Below are 12,908 nucleotides of genomic sequence, written 5' to 3'. Positions count from 1 at the left end.
CAGGTACGGCGGGGGGCCGGGCGGGGTGGGCGCTCCTCGCTGCGGCCGCGGGCTGGAGCCCAGCGAAGGCACCTGGCGGGGGCCGCGGCGAGCGCCGGGCTCTGCGGTGGCTCCTTCCCCGGCGGCCTGGGCCTGCGCCTCGGCGCCGGCGGCCGTGTGGGCAGCCCTAGGCCGTGCCCGGTGAGCTGCCGCGAGAAGCTGGTGCTGAAGCGCGGTAGCGGGTTATCTTCCTTTCGTGACATCCTCTGAGGCCTGGGAAACTTCCTCTCTCTGGTTCCGATTTAAACTGCAGTTACTTTATTTCTCCAGAATGAGTCTTTCAAACAGCATTATGTAAATCTTAGAATAAAATCACTTTAATCCATTCATAGACTTAAAATAAGTTATCCATTTTTTTGTTCGGACCCATCTGGATTCAGTGTTGAACACTYCGAAGTTTGGATTCAGTTACCTGGTTGAAGAGGTCCATTTGTCTCTGGGTTGATGCCATATACTGTTGTGGCCTAAACAGTCAAAGGTGATTCAAAACTCATCATTGTTCTGTATGACTTTAATGAATATTTTGTACAGTTTCCCAGATCAACGTGATCAAACTCAGATTTTCCTAATACTTTGTTTCTTTTTCTTCTTTAGTTCATGGCTGCCTCAGATGGTTCAGTTTCAAGGAAGTCACTGGCAAACTTCACTGCTGGCATTTAAGGCATCTCTCCCTATGAGGTGACTGCAACTTTCATTGGGTTACATAGATGTGTCTTCATCTTTAATTTATAAAATTATTGCATGTACTTGCATGCATGTATTGCATGTAAACACACTTAGTTGTGTTTACTTGCTTCCTCAACCATATAATGTGGTTGGAGATTAGTCGTTCATATTTAAACTGTGTTCTACAGATCCCTTCTCAGCAACAGTTGAAGTGAAAAATTAGCTAAACTGAAAATACTTTATATTAAGGTTATATATTAGATAGCCTATATTTATGCTCATACGATTTGGTATCCATACTTGTTTTGATGCAACTAGGTTTAAATTATTGTAGCTTTAAGATATGGTAACTTTTTGCTACTATCAGAGAGACTTTCACATCCTACAGGTTGTTTGTCAGTAGGCTGTTTGTATGCAGTGCTGCAGAGACAGTGTGCCTCTTCTAGACATTTGAACACCAAACTTAAAAGTGGGAGCGCCTGCTTTCTAGTACCCATTTGCAAAATAAGTTGGTTGCCAACCAGTAACTGCATTATCTCTAAGTTCCTACCTGTAAAGCAGAAATAATACCCTACAGGACTACCGTGAGGATCAGTKTGTTTGTGGTGTGGCGTATGTCCTCTTACATATACTGGGTTTGTATGGATAAGTACAACAGAGGAGTAATTTCTGGACCCTGAATTMTTTCCCTTGCTAGAGTACAACCGAAGAAGAAGAAGAAAGTAGATATAAAGAGAGAGCAAGCACAGAAGGATCGTATGAAGAAGAAGATAAGAAAGTTGGAAAAAGCTGCCCCAGAAATGATTCCAATTGAGGATTTTTTGACACTGCCTAAATACTCAGAAAGCAACAGGTAATTAAGACTGTCTTTCACCATGAGCTTGTACTTGGGATGGGTTTTTTTTTTTGAGGGGGGGTAATTTGCTCTTCAGGGTGCAAGAGATTTTTCTATTACAATGTTGTTTTATTCTTTATCAGAGTGCGAAGTCTTCAAACTCTGTCTTTTGAGGAGACTGAAAGAAGAGTTCTACTTATGAAAAAGTGGTCTTTGTATAAGCAGAAACAAGACGAGGCAGAGAAGAAAGCAATTCAGGCTCTTGTAGCATCTCAACAAGAGGCACTAAAGGAACTGCGCCTTGAATCAGAGGAGTTATATCAAGCAGCAATAAGACGAGATGAGGGACTTTTTCCCTTTGAGAGAGATGGACCTAATTACACCCCACCACTTCCTGGTTATGATCCTCCTGAAGGAAAATGTGTTGATATCACCAAGGTATATACACAGTGAGATGTCTGCAGAAAATCTTATAAAAACATRCTACATTCTGGAAATGCTGGAAGTTATATTACTTTAATAAAGTAATGAGAAGGGAAGAGTTTATCGTTCATCTGGCATGAGCTACTCAGCTAGTTGAAGAATAAAAGAACAGAATGAGAATGAATGATTCCTTTTGCAATTTAAAACCCTGTAGGTGTGTGACTGCAATAACAAAAAACAACCCAAAAACTCACCACCATGAAATGTGTTTTCCTTTCAAAACCAGCTACCTAGGTAATAAAACATTCAACAGAACTGTACTGCTCTACTTCTTTCCCATACTAGAACAAGCCTAGGGAAGTAGCATTTCACAGAATATTTTATCTGTAGCCTTATTTCTCTCATCCCTCCATATGTTCCTGAGCAGTATTGTTTGGTTCTGCACAAACCCAAACTTCTAAGATTCCTATGATATGAGGAAACAGTGGTACAGTAATTACATCAGTCTATATTAGAAGAGAGGTAGTAGCTGTTTTTCCTGCCTTCTATTCAGACTTCACTGACATATCCATATGTATAATGGGGAGGGAGGAAATGGATGAAAAACATTCTGTGACAAAGCCAGAAATAAGTTTTTTTTTTTAATTGCCTTGTAGTACAGTAGGAAGTTTAGTGTGTACTTAGTATGTAAGTAATATTGTAATAAGCTACTATATTTTACAGTATTTGCTTAGAATGAAACTGACCTCTTTTCAGTCATTTAAGCTTTTATTTTTGTAGTAACACTGAGTACTGCCATAGACATTTAAAAAGAACAAGCACCACTGTCCAAAAGCAGTTTCACAAAGGCAGGCATGCTTCAGGATCTGCAATATCATGCTACCACAAGAGAATCTTTGAAGTATGACAACACTGAATCTGTATAATGCCTTTTAAATGCTAGTGGTTATGATCGTCCTGCACAGGCAAAGAGGAGTCCTAGCCTGCTTTTGTTTTCTCAAGTGGCAGGTCTTGGGTAGTGCCTTGCTCCAACAGTGTATAACAACAGCAGRTCAGGGAAGAAGTCCTTGTTGAGGAAGAGCAGTCGGATGTGCTAACTTGAGAGCTGTTTGCATCTCAGTTGGTGAAAAGAAGTCCTGAAGTGTGAGACAGCAGGAAGGCATCAAGCACTAAATTCTCGCTTTAAAAAATACTGGCTGTTTGAATAAACTTTCAATATTTCTCGAATGAACTGGTGGACAAACTATACAGGGCAGAGCTATAATTCTATAACTTCAAGATCATGTGGAAGGAAAAAACAGCATTGTCCTGCACTGTGTATTACATACTGACCAAATATGGCATAACAGTCTTGTTACTTTGGTTTGTCTTGGTCGAGTGGAAGGTACCAGTCAGATGGKGGGCTCTTCCTGAGCTGCCACACTGGAGCATATTTCTGTTTTTCCAGAACTCGAGATCTCTCACTCTTGCACAAAGCTTCCTGAAATACAGGAAGAAGTATTACCCAAAGTATTGTTGGATGCTCAAATCTTACACAGGCTGTTTCCTACCCTAACTGAGATAAAATCAGGAACGCAATTTTACTATGCTAAAATAAATATTGTGTCAGGAGACAAGCTTTTAACTATGTCATATGTACATTTTGCTTTTGATTCCCCCATAATAAGGAAAACCACAAGTTTTGTGCTACCCTCCCCAGAATTAGTCCTTGTTGGCTAAAAGGAAGACTGCTGCTCCGCTCTTTATTAAAAGAAGTTTGTTCCCAGTGTGTAAAGGGTCAGTAGCAGAGAGCTTTTCTGGGCGCCTCAGGAATGCTTCTGCTCYGTAGCATGATAATCTTTCATTTTCAGATAAATTACTGGGACAGAAGAGCTTTTTGGTGCACAACACAAAATGATTCAGTACAAAAACATCCCTTAAAAAATCTCATGGATGTCCTTCCCAACCCAGCGGCCAGTTTTTCCAATTCGTCCTGACAGTCTTCGGGACGCGCCGCTACCGCCCCGTGAAGCGGCCAACGGTCACGACGGCCCAACGGCCCGCGTCGCTTGGCGGCGCCTCACGGGGCCGCGGAGGGGCGTGGCCAGGCGCGAGGGGCGCGGCGGCGGGGGGCGTGGCGGTACCTGCGCGGCGGCGCCGGCGCCGCTCTCCCAGGCGCGGCAGGCGGCGTAGTCCGCCCGCCACTGCGCGCAGGACGGCAGCTCCCCGTGCGCGTAGTAGTGGTGGAAGGCGTGGCGGAGGCCCCGGCACTGCTTCCACTCCGCCCAGTAGTCCTCGCACGACCGCGGCGGCTGGGGACAGACAGATGGCGCTTAGCACGGGCCGCGGCTCCGACCTCCCCCCGCCGCCGCCGCCGCCGCGCGCGCCCCGCTCACCCGCCACGCCTCGTTGCCGGCCATGCCGCCCCGCCGCCGCAGTCCCGCCCCGGCGGTCGAGCCGCCCCCAGCCGCCAATCCCTGCGCCGCTTGCGGAGAAAGCGTCCCAGCCTCGCCAATGGGGAGCGCCGGGACAAAGCGGCTGCTGTGCGTCACTCCCTCTCTCGCCGGACAGCCAATGGCAGCCACCTCACACCCCTCCCCCTCCCCCTCCCGCACAGGTGCCGCTGGCGGCCGGGCAGCGCACCGGAACCCTCCGCGTGACGCCGCTGCGTGCTCGTGACGCGAGGACGACGCTTCCGCCGGCCGCGCGGGCCGCTCGCGGGCGCCCGGAATCACCACACACCACCTGTTATCAGGACCTTTACTGCGCGCTTTACGCGACGCGCTCGGTTAACAAGGTGCCCGCAGCCCCCACGGTGAACAGCGCAGGTCCCCTCCTTCCCGGGCGGCGCACGTTAACGCCTCCGCCTCGCGGTGCGCCCAGGAACGGCCCACGAGGCGGCCGCACGCCATCGCAGGCGCCGCAGAAGGTGGGGGTCGCATGCCCTAGAGTGTAGGATACCTTACTCTATCTGAACTATTAAAAAGGCGTGTTATTCTAAATATAAAAAGCGATGGGGAGGGGTGTCAGAGCCTGAGGTGCCTCAGAATGATTTGTAACCCAGCCCCTCAAGCTAAGATCAAAGAGGCTCCCTGCACAAGGTCTTCCAACACTTAAGTGTTAGCCTTCATTCACACCACACCAAAAAGCTGATCGGAAATTGTGGCAGAATATATATAGAGAGAAGGAAATCAAGCACAAAGCAATGGGAGACCATCATCACTCAGGATATAAAAGAGGGTAGAATGCAGTCTAAGAACTGGACCTTTYAGTAAGGTAAAACTCATTGGTTTTGCTTCCCAGGTTTACCTGAGATAAACTTTCCCTCTTTCYGACACATACAAAAACCCCACTGCTTCAAAATTCCTAGAAGTTAATTTTCAACTGAAAACTAAGACAGTCTTAAGCTCCATTTTTAAACATGAAACCAAAATCAGTAAAAGTGCTCCTGTGTTACAAAATGGTCTCTCCTCTCAACTGCAATAACTAAGATCCAATATACTGCAACTGTTAATTTATTTTCTTCCTAACTGACTGAAGGTTCCACAACTTATGGTTTTCTTCCCTTTTTGCGCAGGGATTGGCCTTCTCCTGAAAAGGCAATAAACCGGCTTCCAGATTCATCCTGAATAAAGGAAGGAGAAAAGGTTGTTACCTGTTTTCTTTGCTCACTGCTTGTGTAATACGAACTGAACAATCACCAGAAAAAGCATCCTAGCGGAGCAGCAATAAACTACAAACATTCCACATCCTTATCTGCATAATAACCGCTTTCTTCCTTCAAAAAAATACGAGCATTTCAGTGACCTTTCAGCAACTTAACACAAGTATGCATTGGCTTATTAAACGTTTATAAGGTTAATCTTTCATCAGCAAGCAAAGCCATCAGAGCTTGCTTTCATGTAAATGAAACTTACTAAAAGGACTTTTTAACAGCAGTTCTCTGTGAAAAGTCAAATACAGAGAGAGAGGAACCACAAACTCAGACAGTGGTTCCACTGCCTTCAGCAAAAAGCTATTATTGCCAAATAAGAAGTTCCTGCTTTACACAGGACAGTGTTTTTTCAACTTCAGTCTATCTCTACAGGATGCATGAAAAGTAACTAAAGCGACTATTACAGCCATATGGTGAGACCATATGCTGAAGCAGATGAGGGGACAAATCAGACTAATCAATGGCCCAGCATAACTAGAGAAATGAGCAAAATAGGGCAGTGCAAATACAGGAACATACAACTGGGAAAGGATTGTGAATTCAGTTGGCTCTTCAGTTAATCTTTCCCTTGGCTGTATCTTCTCAATTGTTCTGCTCTCAGATACACAATATCATCAGATAAGAAAAGTGAACTACTCCAAGCAGGTCTGCCAGAATTGGCAAGCAATGTAGACTGCTTTGGAGATCTGATCTGATCTGTCACATATTCTGTGTAAGATTAGCAAGATCAAACTTTATGTACCTCTTCAACTTTCTTAACTAGCGGACGTGAGTTTCTAATGAATGTGATTCTACCAATCTTGAAGTCATAGTTTGGTATTCCTCTGGAAAAGAAGCATGACAATAGTATAACAAAGAAGAAACTTTATACAATGAAACATCCAGTACAGTGAGACCTGTTCTATTCTTTTCAATGCTATACCAATGCCTGCTGCAATTTTCATTACCATATAATCACAGAGTTAAACTATTGCATTATTTCCTGAAGGTAAGCATACATTGCATGAAGAAAATAATCAGATATTGAAGCTGATGCACAAGTTTGGCTGTGGCATTTTTCCCCAGCATCTGTGGTTTCCATGGGGCCAAGGACCCCTTTTTCAGAAGGGTTCAAGTTTTATTGAGACACTTATAAATGAAAAAAAAGGAACCACATCCCTCCACTGCTTCCAGAAGACCACTTCTATTAAGTCTGAATCTAGAAGCTTGCTTCTAAGGGGAAGAAAAAAAAATCCCATGGCCTTTGTTTCTGGCTATGTGCCCAACTCGAGAAAGATCTCACTGTAGGCCAAATTTCATTATAGAAAATTGGCAGGGTTCTGTGCCTTGCTGGATGCAGCTCATCAGCCCCAGTCTCGACCTGCTGCCTCTGCCTCTTTGTCTTCTACAGAGCAAGAACTAAGAGAGTTTTGGCAGCACTTTAAATAGTCCGGGAGATCAGTCTAGAAAATTAGACTGTGTAGGTTTACATGCAGATATCTGAGGAAATCAGCTATTTTTTTCCTGCTTTTGCTGTATAAACAATGTACTCGTTCCCTCATCCTTCACTGGCTGAAAACTGAATGAAACAGACATACCTTCGAATGTCTCCTGGTTTAATTGGTGATGGACTAGGCTCAACACCTTTCTTCTTACCATCCAATCTGTTCCCAGAACCAGAGAATGCCTACATACATACAAGACATATAATTAGGTCTTTATACATTCCACTTCAGAATTACAAATATAATGAGTTTTGATTTAACCATATCTTGTATTTGAATGCACACTGCACAAAAATACTATATTCCCTAAAAAAAATACCATCATTTTTATTTATTTGACTCAGTATGCTTATTTTTAGTACATATAATAAGCTGATGATCCCTAGGTGTAGGAGTATGTTTCAGTCTCCTGTTTAAAGACTGGCCTTTTGAGGTCAGAGTTACATGCCATGAGCACCACAAACCATCAACAAAGATGACCTACTTTCTGAAAAGCAGGCTGTAGGAGTTGCAGCTGCTGGGATTCCTAGGTAGAAAGCACACTTACCAGTTAATGAAGAACACCTCTAAGAAGAGAGAGTCTGGAATAGGATTTTGCTTTCCCTCACCATTTACAACATTTAGAAAACAGTAGAAATAGAGGACTTACACGAAATCCTAGGTCACTCACATATCCACTGTGGTCTGCTTCAGCATCCTGTGAGGAGAAAAAAACAATTACTTCAATATGTGCATGTTACAATAAGAAAACAGTTCCGCATATTTCTGACCAAAAAAAATACAGCAAGTTTTCAAACCCACTGTTCATTCGGAAATGGACTGTTCTAAACAGCCATCTGTTCTAAACAACCAAGGCAGGTAACTGGTGAAAATGCATTTTGAAGAACAGAAGTTTCACTTACTGTGGTCTCTTCATGTTGTGCACTTCTTTCTGGTTCTTTGTACCCCAAAGGAGCATCAAAATCTACCTATTTACACAGGAAAATAAGCATAATCAATATTTTTCTTTTCATAAGCTTTATATCTCTGTTCCTCAGAACTCCAGAAACTATTGCTCCATTTTAAACAAGAATGAACTGAGGTTTGTTAAATATTTTTATTAYGAAAAAGAGAAGACTAAACCTCCCACGTATGAGTCTCGGCATGTACTTGGAATGGACCAGGAGAACAGAACTCTGCAGTGCAATTGTAGACTGAAGGTCAAGACAAGGATATTAAGTAAGCCTCTGCAGACTATAAGATGATATGTTGAAGCTACGTATGAGATTCTAGGCACTGGAGGCACCTGAAGGCATATTAAGTGCCACCCCATCTGATTTTACCTTTCATCAGAGGTACTTGATATTCAGTGCTATTAATGGACAACCGCCTCCTTTTAGGAGGATGTAGTAAGAGCAGACTTTCCACAACAGTGTGAACTTACATTCATATCACATTCTATGATGGACACAGCCTTATCTGGTTTGGTCTCCATTACCCGAAGCTCATATATCTGAAATAGTAATGAATATTTTAAGATTGTACATGAGGGAGCACAATGTAACTAAAAGAAAAGCATAGCTAAACCTTTCCCTTCAGAAAGTTTGAAGTAAATTTAAACACATGCTCTTTAGATTGGGGCTGGATTCCGCAGGGTCTACATAAAATATGAGAACAAAGGTATTAACCTAGACATGATCGCTATATACTGGAGCTAGGAAATCTAACTGTCAACCTGTGTTTTTGAAAGCAAATTATGGATTCAGGATGATTTCTGTCCTATGATTTATAAGAACTTTGGAAGAATCAAATTAAGTTTTCTCTGATGAGTCAAAGACCAGTCTAAATAGCAGCTCAGAGGAAGATTTAATTGCCTGTGCTTTTCAACAGAAAATTGATTGTGAAATCTACTATCTAGGATTTGCATGTCAACAATATTGCACAGCTCTGTGTTTATTGTTTTTGCAGCACCATCCAGAAGTTAGCCTGCAACCCTAAGTGATCAAATGTGCACATGGGCTGCCAAAAGCTTTATCCACTACTGCTCATCTATCAAATCTATCCACAGAATGTAGTCAAACTATGTAAGTGGTCACAATACACAGAAATGCGGGAGGGTTTTTTTTTTTTTTTTTTAATATAGAGCAGATTTTTTTCCTCAGATTGATGGCATCCAAATTAAACCTGCACACATGATGTTGTATACTGTACCTTTTCATTGTAGTTGATGGCAATAACATCCCCAGTAGTTAGACAAGCAAAGTTTCTCAATGCATTTTCTAATCTTTGGAGTATGTTAAGGTGAAACGTATTTGTGCTCAATGTAACATCAAAGCTTTAAAAACTACTAAGTTATAGAACTCTAGTCCTTGATCTCTCAAAGATAGTTTAAAAATCATCAGTATCATGAGCAGCCTTTTAGTAAATACAAAAAAAGTACAACATACTCTGTAGATATTCTAAGGGACACTCAGACTCACTGGACTTTAAACCAAAATGCATGCTTTCTCACTCTAGACTGCACTTTGAGCTTGTAACCTCTCTGTATATAAGCCCTCCCTCCATTTTGTCTTCAGGCAGTAGTAGCTATCTGCTACTGGAAAAGTACAAACAACACCTGAAAAGCCAACCGTGCTTCATCATCTCAATTTGGGAGAAAACTTTTTTTCCCTGCTCCATAGTTGAATAGAAAGGATACACAGCTTTGGGATTGGTGATATCAAGAAAATCTGGACTCTGTGGCTGAAATTTTGAGTAAGTGGCAACTTGGAGATTAACACTCTCCACCTGTACCAGGCCTCCTTCTTCCAGCAGCAGGTTCTGCATCATCTGCAAGAATAACAACAAAGATGCAAACCCATATCAACACAACAGATCTTTTTTACTTTTTTCCCTTGATTATACTTATATACATTGGGGCCACCATCTTACCTGAAATCCACCAGTTTACTTCTATTTTAATTTCAGGAAGACAACAGTCAGGTGCATCTTAAAAAGCAGTCAGCTCTGCATATTTAGTTAATACAGAAGGAAACCTGAGCTGTAACTGAAAGCAGCCGTTGGAACATGACTAGGAAGATGTGCAATTTCAGCGAACCATTTGCTTCTTTAATATTAAACTGGCAACTCATTAATCCTACCCTTCAGGTTCTGACAGGTCAGCATGAGACAACTCACCCAGTGTGGAAGGTAACATATGCCCTCATCAGCCACAAATTCAAGCACTCCACAGTGTGTCATTCGGTCTGAATTTTTATTGGTCAGCTTGAACAACATTGGGTAAGTAATATTAAGTCGGCCTGGTGAGGAAGAATAAAAAGAATTTAATTTGTTATAAAGCCACTTTTACAAGGCTTTTAGAGATTTAACATTAGCAAGAGAATGGCAGAGAGTATAGGAGATCCATCCCAACCATTGTTCCAACTCCCCGAAAATACAAATCCAGGAGAGAAAGCAGATACACRAATACTCCACTGCCATTGCATTTAAGAGCTTTAAATGCCTCCCCAGCATTTCCTCAAACTAAGAGATAAGCAGGCAGTGGGTATTAGCAAAAAAACAAACAATCAAAAAACCCCACTATTGTTATGCCCTTAGGCTTTTATTAGCTAGCTCCCAAAGATTTCCAGCATCCCTTGCCTATTTTAAAAATAAATCCTGAGTTAATTTGTTTCTCAAAAAAACTCTAATAAGGAAGAAACACAGAGAAGAAAAAAAAATCCTGTTAAAAGTGGCAATAAACACCATTTAAACTATTAATTCAGTTATCTTCTTTCCCACATTTCAAGGTTCATTTTCATTTATTCTGTCTTTAAAATAAATTYTTCCTCAGAGAAGTGTCCATAACAAGTAAGTGAGATTAAGAACTCACTAGATTAACTGTAACCATTACATTGTGTATGTTATTAATAGTTAATAAGTATAGATTCATGCATGCAGTAGCTTGGTACTTCAGATGTCTATACTTAAAGGCAGACTGAATTCCTTAACTCTGAGAAACAAAATATGCCCCTAAATGCAACTTTTAAACAACTTAATCTTATGCTTTCTATTTAAGCCAGATTTTAAGAGATAATTTTTAAAAATACTTGCTTATGCGTATGTTGATATTTCTAATGTTCTTATTGCAAAATAACATTTCCACTTACTGAGTTGATCCAAAGCAGATGGTGGCATAATTACTGCAGAAATTAATAAGAGAATTAAAGTAAGATTATGAAGAGTATGACTGTACAAAGAGAATGTAACATACAGTTTTAGCATTCTTTCCTGTAGAGTAATATTTACTCTAAAGTTGCACGTAAGTTAATATTTGAACTACAGATTCCAGTAGAATCAGTCACAACAAATACACCTCCAAGCATAGGAATTTTAGATTTTAATCAGGAATTAGATAAGACAAAATTTTACAATACCTAGTACTAAAGGAAATGTTTCCTAAAGGAACTTTAATTTGTTTATGCTTACATGTCCCCTTGAGTTGAGGCTAACTCAAAACAACACAGCATTGGCCTGAGAGATGGGATTCTGAAAGTAAAATTGGACAACCTATTTTCTTTCTTCAAGACAAGTTAAATTATTAGTCATAAATTTCTCATAACAGTGATAAGATCCTTTTTCTAATGATCAAAATCTAGGACTCACTCCCTACTAAATTTTTTAGACAATAATGCAATTAAAAGAAAGAAAATCTTCCTCCTTCCTTCTTATAGCCCCTTAGCACTCTTCTTGCTTAAGCCACACAGCCAACAGTACATCTCCATACTGTCCAACAATGTTTCTACAGTCTTGACCAAAAGCTGTATTACTTGATATTATTCACAAATAGCCTTCAACAGTTTATTAGTCAAAATAAAACATGCACATACTCTTCCCGCCTTTCTCCACATCTGACCTGTCATTAGGTCCAGCAAGCATGGATACTGAGAAGCAACGGTATTGAGTTGAGAATCGGTTCTGGAAAACCCGTGGGATTGGATGGTCAAACATATTAAAAGAGAACTAGGAAAGGGGGAAAAAAAAGCAACAGTGTATTAACATGACTTCTCAAGTATAAGGAATCGAAGTATTACCACATTTGCTAAGCATATTGAAGTGTCTTGAACTCTGTTTAGCTAAAACTATGTTTACAAGTCCTATATTTGTTTTTCCTAATAACTGAGGTGCTGTTCTTCTTTCAAAACGCAAGTCTTTATAAACTGTTTGTATACGTCAAGAACTGTATGGTAAAAAATATGGTAGCACGCTGCTAGATTACATTTAGAGTAAGATCTGAGTACAAGTGTTTGCAGATGGAAGTGCCCAAGCCAGGAACAGCAGGTATTCACCGAGGCTGCATGCGGAGCTCTTGCCCCGGACCTACGGCTCATGCTGCACGGGAGGGAAGGCCCCACAGCGCGCTCCCAATACTCCCGCACTGGGGAAACAGGTCTGGCAAAGGGGCAGAACCTCCCTGAGGAGAACCGGCCGCAGGCCGGGCCGGCGGCCGCCGCAGGGAGCGGGGCGAGGGAAACCCGGCTCGGCTTTCCGGGGGCCGACGCCTCGGGTCGGGTCAGGCCAGGCCAGGCCGGGCAGCGCGGCGGCAGCAGCGCTCGGGGCCCAGCCATGACGCGGCACCTCCCCCCGGCCGCCCCAGGCCTCACCATGGCGGCGGCGCTCGAGCTCCTCCTGCCCCGGCGCTGCCCCTCTCCCGCCGGGCCCCGCGGCCGCTGCCCGCCCCGCCCCGCTCCCAGCGTGCCGCGCGGCGGCATGTCAGTGCTGCCTAATGGCAAAATAAGCGCCTTGCCCT

General features: G+C 42.5%; 3 protein-coding genes across 5 annotated transcripts; 1 reads left to right on the top strand and 2 right to left on the bottom strand.

The window, feature by feature from the left end:
• The first annotated feature begins 97 nt into the window (after positions 1-97).
• Positions 98-2,278, top strand: MRPL40 (mitochondrial ribosomal protein L40). The gene is made up of 4 exons (XM_085302724.1): positions 98-517; positions 634-717; positions 1,403-1,558; positions 1,684-2,278. Exons 2-4 carry the CDS (start codon positions 650-652, stop codon positions 1,991-1,993), a joined length of 534 nt encoding a protein of 177 aa, XP_085158850.1. The 5' UTR covers positions 98-517; positions 634-649; the 3' UTR covers positions 1,994-2,278.
• Positions 2,279-2,581: 303 nt separating this feature from the next.
• On the bottom strand, positions 2,582-4,393 carry CUNH22orf39 (chromosome unknown C22orf39 homolog). The gene is made up of 3 exons (XM_085302725.1): positions 4,339-4,393; positions 4,087-4,254; positions 2,582-3,443 (listed from the first exon to the last, which is right to left on the bottom strand). The coding sequence occupies exons 1-3, from the start codon at positions 4,360-4,362 to the stop codon at positions 3,318-3,320; spliced, it is 318 nt and encodes a 105-aa protein (XP_085158851.1). The 5' UTR covers positions 4,363-4,393; the 3' UTR covers positions 2,582-3,317.
• A 295-nt stretch (positions 4,394-4,688) lies between these two features.
• UFD1 (ubiquitin recognition factor in ER associated degradation 1) lies at positions 4,689-12,834 on the bottom strand. Of its 3 annotated transcripts, XM_085302720.1 has the most exons (12): positions 12,763-12,834; positions 11,989-12,121; positions 11,269-11,301; positions 10,298-10,419; positions 9,819-9,949; positions 9,332-9,404; positions 8,565-8,633; positions 8,044-8,109; positions 7,791-7,838; positions 7,235-7,323; positions 6,400-6,481; positions 4,689-5,567 (listed from the first exon to the last, which is right to left on the bottom strand). In XM_085302720.1, exons 1-12 carry the CDS (start codon positions 12,763-12,765, stop codon positions 5,493-5,495), a joined length of 924 nt encoding a protein of 307 aa, XP_085158846.1. In that variant the 5' UTR covers positions 12,766-12,834; the 3' UTR covers positions 4,689-5,492. The 3 variants fall into 3 exon arrangements, with proteins under 3 accessions (XP_085158846.1, XP_085158849.1, XP_085158847.1); XM_085302723.1 differs by lacking the exon at positions 12,763-12,834 and having other exon boundaries at positions 12,015-12,098; XM_085302721.1 differs by lacking the exons at positions 11,269-11,301; positions 11,989-12,121; positions 12,763-12,834 and adding an exon at positions 11,213-11,263.
• Between the last annotated feature and the right edge of the window lie 74 nt (positions 12,835-12,908).

Source organism: Rhea americana, unplaced genomic scaffold (assembly GCF_003343005.1).
Source record: "Rhea americana isolate MKP2758 unplaced genomic scaffold, rheAme1 scaffold_191, whole genome shotgun sequence".
Classification (NCBI taxonomy): Eukaryota; Metazoa; Chordata; class Aves; order Rheiformes; family Rheidae; genus Rhea; species Rhea americana.
This window is presented reverse-complemented; position numbering and strand designations above follow the sequence as displayed.